General features: G+C 49.3%; 1 protein-coding gene across 1 annotated transcript; it reads left to right on the top strand.

The window, feature by feature from the left end:
- Nucleotides 1-1,035: 1,035 nt before the first annotated feature.
- On the top strand, nucleotides 1,036-2,149 carry SOX14 (SRY-box transcription factor 14). Its single transcript, XM_015074365.3, has one exon. It carries the CDS (start codon nucleotides 1,427-1,429, stop codon nucleotides 2,147-2,149), a length of 723 nt encoding a protein of 240 aa, XP_014929851.2. The 5' UTR covers nucleotides 1,036-1,426.
- The last annotated feature ends 14,113 nt before the right edge of the window (nucleotides 2,150-16,262 follow it).

Here is a 16,262-nt window from a genome sequence, read left to right as displayed (position 1 = left end):
AAATCGACCCTGGTGCGGATACAACCTGAGACTCTATTCTAGGGCCTCTGCAGAAGGGGCAAGGGCAAAGCCCCCACGCCCCGCCGGGAGCAGGCCCAGCCTCCAGGCTGTCCTTCCGGTTTGGACAAATGTGGGGGGAAAATTGTAGGTCTGAAAACACTAAATAATGATATCGTACATAGGAATCATGATGGAAACCCTATTCCTGGCCTCTCCACAAAAGTGAAGAGAGGGTCGCCGGGCTCTTCCAAGCATTTTAAAACTGCACTGCGAGACGGGAGGCCTCCCAGCAAAGGGTTAGAACGCACCGCTGTGCCAGCCCAGGAGCCAGCGCTTCGCCCAGGCGCTGCGTGCTGGGGCAGGGGTGCAGGCGGAGGCGGAGGGACACCCGTGAGAACGCGGCCAAAGGACCCCAAGGATATGGTTAGAAAAGTTTATTTCGCTTTTTAACCTGAGTTTGATATATTCTTTTTCTTTTCCGAGGATCTTTGACAACGGGGAAAGTGCTGTCCTTGCATTTCCTGGCGAGGCTGTCCTATTTATCAACACGCGCTCTCAGCTCACTCCCTTTGCAGCCCCCTCCCTAAGTCTTTGTATTTGAAGCCCTAATTCTGCTTTGCACGACCGACCTGGAAAGGAAACCAGCGCGAAGAGTTTTATTTGTTGACAGTGCCAGAAACAATGTGGAATCCGAGTCCCCAGTCCTGAGCCGGCCGCTCTGTTCTCTCCCTCTCTCTGTCTTTCCCTCACACCTCTCCCCGCCCCCACTAGTCGCGCTCCCTCTTTCCTCCCGGGCGCGTTGGCAGGTGCGCCCCCTTGCCTTCTCTGCAGCTGATTGGCGCCCAGGTTGGGGAGTCACCGCCCCGCGCTTATGTCAGAGTGCGTGCTGTCCGGGCCCACCTCGCCTTTGAACTTCGCCGCTTTTGGCTCCCGTTCACCAGCCTCCCCGCATTCTCAGCCAGGTGCTGTGCTAGGCGAGGTAGCTCCGGGAAAGCCACGGGAGGGGGGGAGGGAACCACAGCGGTAGACACAGGACAGAAGAGAGCCAGAGAAGGCGAAGGTGGAGAGGGGGAGAAGGAGGAGCTTCCTGCCCTCGCCAGCAAATTACCTGGCCACTTAATCCCAGAGACTCCGGTACTTGGGCCCCAGCCTCCAGTGCCGGCAGCCCCCCGGCCGGCTGCCCTCTCCTCCCCCGCCCTTCCTGAACTCACTCGCCCCCCGGGGCCTGCCTGGGTGCCGGGACTGGCATGATCAGCTGAACTTTGCGGGGTTAGCGCTTCTTTCTGGCTTCCCCTCAGCGGTGCGGAGGCGAGGGGAGCGCAGATAACCGGCTCAGGACGGACAAACCGGCAGACAGACAACCGCGCCCAGTCTCGCCTGCAGAGCCCCTACATTCCCCACCCCCACCCGCCTAGCCTCCGGGACCATGTCCAAACCTTCAGACCACATCAAGCGACCCATGAACGCCTTCATGGTATGGTCCCGAGGCCAGCGGCGCAAGATGGCCCAGGAAAACCCCAAGATGCACAACTCAGAGATCAGCAAACGCCTAGGCGCTGAATGGAAGCTTCTGTCCGAGGCAGAGAAGCGGCCGTACATCGACGAGGCCAAGAGGCTACGCGCCCAGCACATGAAGGAACACCCTGACTACAAGTACCGGCCGCGGCGCAAGCCCAAGAACCTGCTTAAGAAGGACAGGTATGTCTTCCCCTTGCCCTACCTGGGCGACACGGACCCGCTCAAGGCGGCGGGCCTGCCCGTGGGGGCCTCCGACGGCCTCCTGAGCGCGCCCGAGAAAGCCCGGGCCTTCTTGCCGCCAGCCTCGGCGCCCTACTCCCTGCTGGACCCCGCGCAGTTTAGCTCAAGCGCCATCCAGAAGATGGGTGAAGTGCCCCACACCTTGGCCACCGGCGCACTGCCCTACGCGTCCACCCTGGGCTACCAGAACGGCGCCTTCGGCAGCCTCAGCTGCCCCAGCCAACACACGCACACGCACCCGTCCCCCACCAACCCGGGCTACGTGGTGCCCTGTAACTGTACCGCCTGGTCTGCCTCCACCCTGCAGCCCCCCGTCGCCTACATCCTCTTCCCGGGCATGACCAAGACTGGCATAGACCCTTATTCGTCAGCCCATGCCACGGCCATGTAACCCCCAGCCTAGCCCGCCAGACCTGGAGGGTGGCCTGGAAGCGGGATCTGCACCCTGTCCTCTGCGCCTAGCCCGGGCCTCAGACGCCTCCGGGTCAGCCGTGCTGCTGCCCGCTACCCTACCCCCAGACTCTGCCTCTCTTCCAGGGGGATGGTAGGGGCGTCCTCCCGGACCCAAGGCGCAGACAGGTGCCAGAAACTTGCGAACATATGACAGCTACACAGCTGCCCTTACCCCAACCGTCCCAAAACAAATCTCCGACTGTACCCCCTTTGGACAAAAAAAAAGTAGGCAGTTTTGCTTTATTTATGTTTCCTTCTCTCTCCTCTGATGGGCTTTGGACTCCAGAACTCCCAGATCCTGGTACTATATCTAGAATATGCATATATATTTTTTCTTTTGCACCCTGAAGAGTTAGCTGTGTCTCTGTGTTTTGCCATCAGACACAACTAGGTGCCATTTGCTCTTTATGTGTGGGGGGAAAGGCTTAAAAGTTTAAAACTACAGAAAGGGAAATATTTCTATTTAAAATCATGCTATGATAGTGTTTGCTTCTTTAAAGGTAAAACAAAGGGACCCACATGATTATTTTCTTTGTATAAAGCAGTGCTCCTAGAGACCTAAGTTTACTTTTAGACAGAATGTCGGGTTCTCAAGTCAGGAAGTAGAAAGTGAACAAAAATTAAAAGAATAAAAACATCCTAAATGGTCATAAATGTTTTGACGATGTCTTGGAAATGTACCTAGAAGGATTTCACCTCCTTACTCTGTTCATTTGTTGAACAAAGACGTTTTGAATAAAGACAATCTGTCATTGCAAAAAGTAACCTTTGATGTGCATAAAATCTGAAGTCAGGAGGCCCTGCCCCAGGGACGGAGGAGTCGGGTCTGGGAGGTTTAGAGTGCACAGAAAGACTCTAGCAGTGGCGGCTGGCCTTGAGTGGGCCCAGTCTGGTGGCCTGCAGGCCAGGTGCAAAGGGGCCCAAAGTCTGGGATTTGTCCTGATCGCGCCCTCTGGACCCGCTTTTTGCCTTTAGAGGCTGGACAAAGGTATCCGTCCCTCGGATGTCACTCCTTCCAGGTGTCTTCACAAAGTGGTCAGACCACTTCAAGGAGCGAATGAACTAAGACAAAGGCTGACCCAGACCTCTGAGATCTGGGTGCATTTTCTTTTCTTTTAAACCAAACTCCAAAAGAATGGAGAAAAGCGCAGTCTACTGGGAACCAGTTGCGCACCAGGCACCGAGTCCCTCGGTGGGTGTTTTTAAGTCCAATGCATGGGGAAGACCGGTGGAATTGGTATTTTTAAAAGATGCTTGAGAACACTGCTGCTGGCTCTTGGGATTTGGGGCTCGATACTGGTTCCTAAGTTTAAAAAGACAAGTTTAAGAAACCTGGAAAAACATATCTTAGGTCCCCGCTCTGGACTATTGGAGACTTTTTTACTAAGACCCTGCGGGAGCAAAGAGAAAAGGAGGCACGGAGTATAGAAAAAAAATCATAAAAATTAAATAACTCTTAGCCCTTAGTGTTTAACAAAAAAAGCAAGAGAGCCTTTTCCTTTCCCCACTGGGTGAATATTATCTGGAAGATTGCTCTGCTTTTCATGGGGAGAAGGGACTTTCTGATGCCTTCCATCCCAACTCTTCGGAACTTGTTCTCAAAATCGAAGAGTGCTCCCCAACGCCTATCTCCCCTCAGTCTCACCCCCAAAGCCATGCTCGTGCATGCTTTTCTGTAGGTCGGGTGCTTTTTCCACTGGCTTTGATGTGGTGCGGTATGGAGGTGTGGGGCAGACTAGCGATTTGTCTGCTTTCTGCTGCTGTTGAGGGGTTTTTGCGCTTGCCTCTGTCTTTTCCAAAGGAATCAGTGGTTGAAAGTGCAAGGGAAACGTCAACAGACACCAAAGCCGAAAACCACCGATTAGCATATTGTCCTCAAAACAATTAGAAGTGTTTGAGGTGTTATTTGGAGCCTATTCATCTGAGCCCCTTTGTCAAAGGGGGATTTTCATTATAAAAAAAAAAAAAGTTAGCAATTGTCCATCTGGCTGAGCTGAATAGCAAAGTGATCCGTGTTGTATATGCTTTTCTCATTAAGAGCTCTTTTGAGACCGATGTTAGAATTAAATGGTATAACACAATTAACATACACGGGCGCTGAATAGGAGGGGACGCCTATAAATAATAGATAGATAAATAAATGAGCGATCAGGCGAAGGTAAACAAAAGCGGGCTGGGGACAAGTAGGGGGAGGCCGGGCGGGCTGCGCCACGCTTACTTAGCATCACAAAACCCTCTTACAAATCGAGACAATTAGGAAGTGACTTGCCTCTGGTGGCTGTGGGGTCTGGGGGCTCTAGGCGCTTAGGGAAGGCCCCTCCTTTCGCCCCCTAGGAAGCCCAGGAGGCCCAGGGCGGAGGCACCGCGGTTTCCCTGTCTGATATAACCCCAACTGACAGTCCTGTCAGCCGCTCTGATCTCCCCCATAGCTCAGTGTCCCTTAACATCTCCTAAGATGAAGCTTACAGGGGTGTGGGTGTCTCCCCGCAGAGCCCGGCGCACCAGCGCCCTAGTTGCACAGAGTGCCCAGGCCGGAGGTGGATTCCGGCGCGCACGGCCCCACCAGGGTGCCCAAGAGACTCCCAGGCGGAGTTTGGCTGAGAAGGGTCACCAGGTGGGTCCGAGAGAGGGGAAACCTCGGGCAGCGGCGGGCCGGCGGTGGAAGCTGGAAAACTGAAACCAGGGCTCCAGACTGCGCCTGGCTCTGGACACTCCGAAAGCGGCTGCAGGAAACTGGGGTGCGCGGTAGCGGGGAGGCGCCCGTGTGCCTGCGGCTTGGTGACTGAGACTCGTTTCGAACCAGCAGAGAGCGCGGGGCCCAGCGCAGGTCCCGGGACCTAAAGCCGTAGACTAGCTCTAGCCGTTTCTGTCTGTTCCACCTCCTCTCCTTCCTTGCTAGTCGGGCTCTGTCCAGCTCTCTGCCCTCCTGAGGCCTGGCCCCAGCCTGGGCCCCGCAGGGCCTGCCGCCGCCTAGCCTCCCGCGTCCCTCCGGGGCAGCAGAGCCTCCGCCGAGGTGCGCGGCCGCAACTCGCCCTAACAAACAGCCGAAATTCTCCTCGTCACGCCGCTGACAAGGGCCGATTACTGACTTTGAAGTCAGGCGCAGACAAAAAGAAATCCCCTGGGGGGGGGCTGTGGAAGGGGAGGGGGGGAAGCAGTCCCTGTCAAACCTGTTTGCTCACAACTGTCTCTTTCTTTCAAGAAAATCATTAAAGCAAACCTGTAGGGAGAGGAGCGCCCCGCCCGCCCGGAGTCGAGGAGAGCCGCTTCTCCCGAGCGCGAGCGCGCTACGCTACGCTCAGCAAAGAGCAGTCAAGAGTCGCCCTCGACAGACTCTTGGTCTCGTCGGGAGAACGCGAACTCCCGCGGCGAACAGGGTGACGGGGACCCTGCAGGAGGCGACTCCCTGGACTCCTCCGCTCTCCTTGCGCGTCCCGCAGCCTGGGAGTCCCAGACTTCTGCGGGCAGCCTTGGCTTCCCTGGAGCAAGGGTGCCTGGGGCGGGGTGGGGGTGGGGGAACTGGGCCTCTCGCCTGCGGGTGCTATTGCTTCCGGGGGACAAAAACAATTGACCCCAATACATGCCGCGCTCACCCCCACCTCTCCTCTACTAGGCGTTTTCTAGGACCCCAGAGGAGTCCTGACCAACTCCGGCTCCAGATGGCAACCGGTGGCATTGACTCGGCAGGGGCAGAGTTGTTTGGGTGTTCGTTAGATTTTCTTTCTTTAAAACCTTAGCGGTCCCTTGGCTGAGGGGCACAATGGCTGCATCTTCTGGGAGACGCCGGATCGTTGGTCCCCTTCCACACCTGGCCTCTCACGCAGAGCCACTGTAGCCTTGCAGGCGCTTCCCCAGCTTTGAGTCTGTCTCCAGAAATCTTTAATCCCCTTCTAGTTTCTGAGTTTTCCCATTTAAATACCAATTTCCTTAGAACCGCTAACTTTATACGTGGCAGACACCAGCTACTTAAAGTAAATCACACTGAGGTGTGAGTGGCTGACATCTGAAACCCTCCTAACATTTGCATTTTAAAACAGGATCTAGATAGCCTCCCGGAGTCTAACCTCCAGTCACCTAAGCGGGGTGATGTTACGGTCAGGGTAGGGCCTTAGGGGACTCTCATTACATCGTACCACCTAGAGAAGCGTCTCCCGCGTGGGCAGCCTCTCTGGGGAGACCTGAGACCGCCAGGGCCCAGAAAACTTGGCTAGCCCGGCGCCAGGACTGCCCTCGAGGTCTCTGCTTCGGCTCCTCCCCAGCTCAGGTCTTGTCACCATTGTTCAAGCGGACAATGAATTTCAAGTCATTTGAATTTGAATATCACATAATTCACAAGATTCGTGTTAAGAACTCTCATCTCTTTATTTGCTGAGTGGATTGTGCGTGTGCATGAGTGTGAGAGAGGAAGACAGGCAGAAGAAGGGACACGTTAGGTTTGGGTACAGGGGATGCGAGGGCCTTTCTGCCATGGCCAAGGGGCGCTCCCTCCTAGCTTCTGGCCCTGCCCTGGCCTCGAGACCCTCTCAGACCCAGCTTTGGGGGCACTATTTGGGCTGGTTACCCTCTTGGCGCCTTGTCCTGGAACCAGAGGCGTTGGCGCTGGGCAGCTGGAGAGTAATTAAGAAAATACTAAAGTTGGGGATGGGTGGGGGACGCTAGAAATTCTGGGACGTAGACACGGAACCGGAGATTTGCGGTCGTCCCGGCCTAACCCTTGTTCTGTGCGCGCCGGGGGCCTTCGACTTGGTGGCGTCTGCCCTGGCGCTGGGAAGGGTACTGAAGGCGGAAAAGAGAGAGCCTGGACATCCCCTCCACGCCCAGCCCCCGACCCTGCGCCGGGTTTAGTCGTCACCCGCTGCCCCCCGCCAGTCCCTGGGACGGGGTGTGGGAGTTGGGCTCCTCAGACACCGGAAGGGCCTCGGGCCGAGAAGTTCTTGGGCCGTCTCCCTAGACTCTCCTCCTCTTCGCTCGAATTCCTGCTCCGGGCATCCTCTCCAATCCCCAAACGGCCCCAAGAATTTGGTCTGAGTTGGGGAAGGGAACGCGTCCTCAGGCCGGACAGAGACAGAAAGGAGTCCTCCTTTCCTCTTCGCTACAAAACGAAGGAGTTGCGCTACTCTGGCGCCAGTGGCCATTTCCCAAGTTTTTCACTCTCGGGACAGGAAGAGAAGCAATCAAACGCGATTCGTGCCCTCGGGGCAGGGCTGAAAGGGACTTAAGGAAAACTCTGCCAGCCGACCGGACCGCACTCTGCCGGGAGCACGGAGGAGACGGAAGAGCAGACTCGACGGCCGCCAGCGAGGAAGACCCGTCGCTCTAGAGCGCAGGGCCCCCTTCGGTCTCCGGGCTGCGGCGTCGCCTGCTGCTCCCCCTTCCAGAGCTCAGCCTGTCCTAGGTGCCTCGGGGCTCGGTGGCACCTCAGAGCACCGAGGCTCTGACGGCGCTAGAGCGGCGGGGAGGTGGGTGTGAGGCGCGCTCCGGGTTCCACGGGAGAGGCGGGAGCGGCGCACCCGGCCCAGCCGGCGGAGGGCGGAGGGCGGAGAGCGCTCCGCGGCTCCCGACTTCCTGTAGCCCGGCCAAGCCCCCGCGGGCTCCGCGAACGCCCCGCCCGGGGACCGCGGGAGGAGGGAGAGCGGAGGGAGGGAGCCGGCGGCCGAGGCGCACGCCTCTGGTCCCCGTTCGCCCGGCACCCCCCGTGGCGCGGCGAGTCAATGGGATTTGCACACTCGAGGTGTAACAGCATTACTGCATTAATTACCATTTCCATTTCACGTCCAGATTGTTTACTTATCTGCGGGAAACATATGTCGGGAGAAGTTCACATTCCGGATTCTGCTCCGCTGCCCAAGGTGCAATTCCGGGGAGGCGGCGAGGGGGAGGGGAGGGCTTCAGATTTTTTATTACACCCTCTAGCCTTATCTGCCGCTGTAAATTATGAGGATCCTCCATTGAGCGGCATATGGAGATTATATACTTTTTTGAATATCGTTTCCCAAAGCCTGCAGATTTTCACTTTGAAATGAAACAATCCTTTGCCGACTCCCTCGGGGCCGGGCGCCTGCTGCGCTCCCCCGTGCGGCCCGGGGGACCCTTTTTGCAGGGCCGGGCGCGCACCCACAGCCCCAATGCCGTGGCCACTGCCCAACGGAACCCTATTTTCCGGGATCTGAAATAATCTCTCGGAGAAAACCCATCCATCGAAGGTGTTTGAGAACCCACGCGGCGCCCCTGCTCTCTTTTCTGCGCCTCATCCCCGGACTTCTGCGCCGTCTGCAGTTCTTTTTCATTTTGGATACCCGCATAGACGCGAGGCCACTTCTGCCCTCTTGCTACGCCTGGCGGCTCCAAATCTGTGGAGAGGGTTGAGGAGACCACGCATGCCCACATCAGCTTGCCTCACCCTCACGCACCTCGAAGGTTCCCAAAAGCGTCGGTCTTGGGACAGCCACTTTTGGCTTCTTTGTTTGGGGGGTGGTGGAGGTGGAGGGGAATGGGCCTCCGCTTGAGACCGCTTATTGTGAACCCCGAAAAGAAATCCTGCGTGGAAGGCAATTGCCTCCCTGCTCTGGGATCAGCGGGACCAACCAGAGCAGCATGGACCGAATCCCATCTTTCTTATCTCTCGGAGACTCCTTTCAGGCTGAGATCTGAGAGGGAGGGAAAAGGAAGAGACAATCATTGTTCTTCTTTTTTTAATTTAATATACCAAGCCACCCGTTCAGGTCATTTATATGCTTAATTTAGTGATAAAAGTCAATAAGCAGAATCAGAGGATCCTCCTTTCTATTTCTTTTGACCACATTTTTCCACAGTAATTGGGAACACAGAATAATATATATGCCCCTGGTTTTTTTTTTTTTTTCGTTCAATGCTTTGTCTGCAGTGCAATTATAATGGGTGTGCTTTTGTAATGTAATTTGTTCGCCTTTTTTAAGGACACGAGGAAAAATGTGCCTCTTTCGTGGTTATTTTTCATCCTGTTTGGGTTCGGTTTGCAGTACTGCACACACTCCATACGTAAACCCCCACTCTCAAAAACAAAATTCAGAAATTTCCTTGAAATGCCCGTTCTTAGGATTCTAAATATCCCGTGGGAAACGTATCGCGATGTTGCACCGGGGAACAATTAAATGTACCAAAGCAATGCAATTAAAGGGGAGCAAAAGTAAGTCGGAAGAATGGGAAAATAAACAGATTCTTTTCCATTAAGTATTGTTTTGGGATTTCTAATTTTTTCAAGACCTCTAAGAAAATTGTGAGGTGTCACTTCTCTCTTCTGGATCTATCTGTAATTGAATCTAGGTCACTATTCTAAAGCAAGAAAAGTCTGCTTCCCACTTTCCTACATCAGGCTGAAATTTGGGGGAGGGACAAGGGTCTTGCAATTTCATTTAAAATGTAATGGTGGATGAACTGATAAGCAAATAGGGAGAAAGGAGTCTGCTTAAAAGAAAAAAAAAAAAAAGGCATGGTTTTAATATGCTCCAGATGGGGGGAAAATGATTTACATGAGAGTTTATTTCCTCTTTGCTGATATGAAAGAATTACAGATACAAAACCCACTGATCTATAGAATAAAAAAAGAAAAGAAATGTTATTTTCCTGTAAAGGTGTCAGTTCATTTATATTCATTTAACCATCCATCCATCAATTCACTTTCTCACTCCTTGCCCATCCTCTCTGGCTCTGTTAAACCTTCGCCTACCCATACACTTTGCTAGAATATGCAATGAAGTTTTCTTTCTTTAAAATACTGTGAGATTGAGATGAAGTAGGTAAAGATAGGTAAAAAGGGATGGTTTTTGTTGTTGTTTTTCAATACCCCTGATTAATGTAACATTCTGATCTTAGGGCAAAATTTTAACCATATTCACCTTTTATTTTTTGCTGCAGTTTGAGCACATGCAGCATGACTGAAAAATTATATGCAGAGGATATGCAATTATTTTTCCATAAAGGATGCATGCAATAGAAAGACATTTATCAGTTGAAAACATTTCTGTAACCTAAAGGTACCAAAGGAGGAATCCTTACGTAGAGTCAGATGTTGGGTCAATAATGCATTGTTTCACTAAAACAGCTGTTAAGGGTACGAACAAGTTCACATTTCCCTGAGGATTTTCTGCTTGGCCAAGGTATGAGCCGCATCAAATCTTTTGTGTTAAGAGTTGCCAGGTCTAAATAATTGAGTAGTAAAATGTGCACATATCAAGAAAGAAATGAGAGGTGCTGTCACTTGGGAGCTTCCAAGAGGAGGAAGAGATTATTTAAGAATAGGTTTTATTCACTTGAAATAAAAGATAATGACTAGCATGATAGATACTCTCCGTATTCAACCAAATAAAGGGGTGATGTAGCATCACCCCATTTCATTGTCTCCCAAATGGGTGACAGGAGGCCTACAAACCTAAGAAAGACAAGACCAACCATCAACATCTGATGATGGTCTTCACAGTGCATTCCCACAGGATAAAGCTTCTCCAGAGACTAAACATTTAATTCTTTGGTTTTTTTTCTTTCTTATTACTTCTCTTCCCCTTCCTCATCCCCTTCTTATTTTGTTTTCCTTTTTAAAATGTGGACACTACCATCAGATCAGAAGTTTCCCTTGTAGGTCTCCATAAATTATCAGCATCATTCTTCATATTCGGTTCTTCCTGGTCTCGCTTCCTTCCCCTGTGCTAAAATGCATGTTCTTACCCATCTAATCTTCAATCAGACAAACTGAATAAGGGGCCAAAGGAGTAGCAGTTTGGTCAGAAGTTGAAGTGTCTCACGTATATTTCTTAGCTCAAATTCTAGACTCATTTGGAGGGACTGCTTGTAATATAAATCAGCTGGATGAGAGAACACCTTTGAGAAACTTAAAATTTTCTTCTTACCATTGTCTTTTACCTCTTGGGATCTCTGGAAGGTTTGTGATACTTGTACCTAATAAGAAGGATCCTTTGCTTTGAGTTATCTTTGAGAACACAATTGAAAAGGAAAAAAAAAAAAAAAAGCTGAAGGCCTGAAGGTGTGTCGTCTATAGTAGAGGTGAGCTGAACTTTTCTCTTGTCCAAATATACTCACAGTTTACAATGTGTCATTTATATATTTGCATAAATAGGTTATCCTCTGAGCTAATATGAACATAAAGTGTAAAAATAAATGACAATCTATCTTCTGCTGTGGCAGCCCCAGCTGACACCTGGGATTCAGACCTGCCTTGTTAGCACAGGCTCGATGAAACTCAAAGTGTATCACACAAATATAGCAGTGTTCATGGCCAACTTATTAGGAGAGAGGACTCGAATCAGATGGAAGATCAGTCTGCTATTCAATTAACAACCTTAGCTCCTTTGCAGATGATTGGAGTTGTTCCAGCATTTCTGGAAAACATAGTTTGTAATAAACAGGTGAAGTGAGTGATAATGGATGTGGGTTTTGATTTTTTATTTTAGGAAGAGAAATTTCAACAGCAAATCTGAAGCCAAGCTTTGTGACTAGGTCTCTCTCTGCTATAGCTCCATCCTTCTGCAGGTGGTCACTTCGGGAGTTCTCTTGGCATTCTAAGACTGCCTGCCTCTTTGGGGACAGCCTTTTGCTGTCCCATGTCCACTCTCAGAAGACATTCTAGAGGGACATTTTATTCTTTCTTTTTTGTTTTTTAATGGAATGAGAAATTAGATTATCTCCACTATCCGCCATTGTGTAATATGATGGACATCCAAATCCTCAAACCCACTGAGAAAAGGAGGCCTCATGCCTTTGTGAGACAACCTGGAGGAAAACAGGTAAATTTGATTTGTGACAAACTGCTGCCAAAAAGAAAATTACCATTATGATTTCACTTTTCTTAGTTGGTGATGGCTCAAAAGTAGGATAAACTTAAAAAGAAAAAAAAAATCTTTGAATGGAGACCAAAAAGAATATGTACTAATTTCTGTCTTCTGGTCATTAGAGGTTCAACTAGATGTCACAACAGCATTGCTTTAGTTAATAAAGGGAAACAAGTTGAAAAAGCCTTGATTCGTGCATGCATTTGTTAATCTCTTATGGTCCCAATTCCTTACTGTCCTGAGTGGGCAGCTAGTCACCACTACCCAGAGGAACCCAGAGACCTTATGCTAAGCTTCCACACCACTGTCAACGCAACAGAGTGGGAATAAGATGATGAAGGGAGTGACATCCTCTGCCAATTAATCATGAGAGTCCTAAGAATTGGGCTTTAGTTTCCTACTGATGGTATCAAGTTCATTCATATACTCTTTCCCTTGATAAGGGAGGGCAGCAACAAAAGTTCCGACTGCCTTACCAGGAGAAATCCATGATGCTGTAAGACACAAAACTTGGAGTGTGATCAGACCGGCCTGAAAGACTCACAGAGCCCCCTGGAACTGTTGCCTGGCATGCAAGCAAAAGCCTGAGCACCAAGCCTCAGACCATCATTTAATGAAATCCCTGGCTTGGATGCAGAAAAAGAAGTCAAGAAACTCGTATTTTACTCCAAGGGGCATCAAGTATGCCTGCGTTGATGGGTAAAACAGACCATTTGATGCAAACGGGTAAGATTTTGATCTCTTTGATATCAGTAAGTGAGAGAAAAGCCAACATTGTCAACCATGTTAACGTATCATCTCAGCTAGCGTCAGTCAGTGAGAATACGTTTTCTTTCAATAAAATGTGTTTCAGGGATATGCTTTAATTGATTGTATTTCCTTCTAGGACTCTGAAGATTTGTCTCCGTCTTCCCTGGGGAGATGGATTCTGTTTGCAATAAGAGACAGTCATAATTGTTTGCTAGATGGATATTAATTGATCAGTCTGTGTAAAGAAGCATGTGAGGTACCATAGACACTCCATCTTGTTACGATTCTCTCCAAAGCACCAGGAGGTAGGTACTGCTATTACTCCTATTTCACACAGGAGGAGACTAAACCTCAGAGACATTAAATAACTCACCAGAGGGCTCATGGCCCTCACAACAGTCTGCCCAGTACTATCTATAAATGCTCACTGTCTGCCCAGTACTATCTATAAAATCAAGGGCTCACTGGAGGTGGGTGAAGGAACAGAGGACCCAAGGAATTCAAAGCTGGGGACAAGACCAAGAAAGAGGAGAAAATGTAGAGTTCTGGGTAAGACAGAGAACTGCAACACTTTCCCTTTCTCAGATGGCTGAGTATAATATGCGGAATCTAACTGAATCTGCATTTCCTGTCACTATGAATGGAGCCCTGTTACTAGTTGGTACCACAATGCTTCAGCTTCATTGGTCCAAGTCTCACTGCTACTTCTGCATCTTGCAGACATGGCCAGGGACCAGGATATCACCAAATTAATCCCAAGTCATCATAGATTTGGAGGGGCACATCCACAGACACAGATTTCCTGCACAGCCAAACAGATGAGCACCAACCTCATTTCAGGATGCTCACTCCAGAGGGCCCTCCTAGGCCAGGGAGCTTGGCAATTGAAGGTATAGTGTGCTGGGAAGGGAAAGAAGAAATATCTCCCCGAAACTTGTTTCTCATTCTCCTGCTCCTAGTCAGGTTTAGTAAATCTGTTACCCTTATCATGCCTCTGAATCCTCCACCAGATTCTTTAAATCAGCCTAGCTTCTGTGCCTTTGCTTTAAGATGCAAACACTGTTTTTGCCTGTTCATCCCATATTGAGCTCCTGCATATCAATCATGGTATATCAAGTGGTTATGCATTTCCTTGCTAATAATAGTTTGCATTTGTCCCATCTTTCTGGGAAGATCAAAGCTTGCCATAAACAAAAAGTTGCTAATCACAATATTTATGTTAAGGCAATCTTGGCACATTCCAACGTCTCTCAGTTGTTCAGTCCCTCCTTTGGGCAAACGTTTTACAGAACTGCTTGGAAATATACTCACTTCTTCCTTTTCTAGTTTTAGAATCACACCCTGGGTTGGAATACAGATGATTCCTAAGAAGTCACATAAAAAACGAATGTATGAACCAGAGGAGGGAGTTCATGGAGAACTGAAGGGCAGAAACCTGTGAGCAAAATTTGATAATTTTATAAACATTTTAAAAGGAGATTTGAAATGCTATTGGCCTTACTAAAAACTTTTATTTGAGAGCTGCATTTGATCACTTGTGCAAATTACAGTTTTGTACCTAAGGGCTGCAGACCAGTGGATGTGTGTTGGGCAGATTTTTCAATAGCGTTGACCAGAAACACTTGATGGAGGCTCGGAGAGAGGGAAGAGGGTGTACCAAGGAGAGTGAGAGAAGCCTGACTGGTGGTCCTGGTCTCTGCCCTTTGATTAAGACAAAAGGTCAAAGCTGGCTTTCTTTCAAGTATCACCTTTACAATTTTGGTCATATCCATCTATAATATTAGTTTATAGCTTTCTTTGACTCATTTTTTTTTCACTTTAGCCCCAACCTACACAATAATGTAAAGGAATTATGAGTTTGTCGTGGTCATTCTTTTGGTAATATTAATTGAAATTAAAATTCTTGCCCTATAACAGTCAGAATATCTTGTCACACACTTCGAGCAACACTGATCTAAAGTGCTCACTTCACCACAGAGGAAAAAGAAGAAAGATCAGAGGCGTGAAGTGATTTATACAAAGTCACACAGCTTGAAAACAGGAAAGGCTAGTCTATAGAGCAGGTCTTTTAGGTGTTGGCCCAGAACTCTTTCCATCTATTTCTCTCATTTTTGTCAGAGGCTAAAAGAAAGCGTTAGGCAATTAGCATGTTCTCTTGGTGGAGGGGAGGGTATGAAGATTTCACCAGGTTCTCTCATAAAACTTAAGGGCTTTCTTGGTAGTGCTAAGCCTTATCTCTCATTCAGAATGTCTTCAGTCTACTAATCATATTGTATAAAATTACATGCATTTCTACAGTAACTGGGGGGAAAGACAAGGGATTCTATGGCAGGAAGGATCGGAATGGGCTTTGGGAAGCACAGGCTGTGTGTCCTCTAAGAAGGTCAGCTGGGCAGGAGAGGGCAGAAAGGGAAGGGAAGGGCCACCAACCATTAGTGGTCCAGTCATGGGAGGGCACTAGTGCCTCTGTTCCATGTAAAGATGCAGAGTGTCAGGGAAGAGAGTCTCCTCCATCAGCTGGAATCCCAGGGCTGTGTATAGCCCTGCCTGCTGATTTCCCTGGGTATTGAACTTGAAGCACATTGTGGCCTGGTGGGGGGTGGGGTGTGGGGGGTGGTGGGGGGTGGAGTGTGGGGGGGTGGGTGCTGAATTCTTTATCCGTGGCCCTGAAAAGTCTGGTTGTTTCCAAAATTGCATGGCCTCGCATTTGTCACTTCCAGCACAGATCAAAGTAGCTTTCAGTAAATGTTAAAAGAAACAAAGAACCAGTAAACCAGTTTAGCTCCATAGAAGAAGAAAGATCCCAACAAATCAAGTATTTTGTTGCAGACCCATGCTGGTTTCCTTTACTTGTTTATTTGAAGGTCTGATGTTCTCTCACAAACTGCTATTTTTCCATCTGCTTGGCTTTTCTCCTTCAGAACTATCTTGTAGCTCATCCTCTCTGGCTATCTGCTGTGGTGATGGACACATGTATCACTGCCAGCTCACCCTGCCTTCAGTTGGTTCATGGTGGTCCCTGCAACATGGTGCTCCCACCCTAACAAGCCCTGCATGGCTTTCTTTCAAGTAAACTCATGCTTTCTCCAGAGCCCTTGGATTCTTCATCGGTCACCTCTGTAGCAATTACTAATTCATTAGGACTCCTCTGCCCTGGGTTTGTTTTGTCTTTTGTGTCTTTTTCAGGCTTCAGATGATCATTTGGGTTAATCACTTGGGTATTATAGTTAGATCCTCCAGAACTGAATCCTGGCTCTGGTACCTGCCAACTGTGCCACCTCTCTGTGCCTCACTTCCCTTATCTGCAAAATGGGTATAGAAATGGTACTAATCTCACAGGATTGTTTTCAGGATTAAAAGATATGGTTGTAAAGTGCTTAGTACCATGCCATATAATAAGTATTAGCTATAATTTGGGATTTATGATTTATTTTCTTTCACTTTTTAAAATTCCTTTCTTCATATATTTTTTTATGATGG

This window comes from Acinonyx jubatus, chromosome C2 (assembly GCF_027475565.1).
Source record: "Acinonyx jubatus isolate Ajub_Pintada_27869175 chromosome C2, VMU_Ajub_asm_v1.0, whole genome shotgun sequence".
Taxonomy (NCBI): Eukaryota; Metazoa; Chordata; class Mammalia; order Carnivora; family Felidae; genus Acinonyx; species Acinonyx jubatus.
The sequence above is the reverse complement of the archived record's forward strand: the minus strand, read 5'-3'. Positions and strand labels throughout refer to the sequence as shown.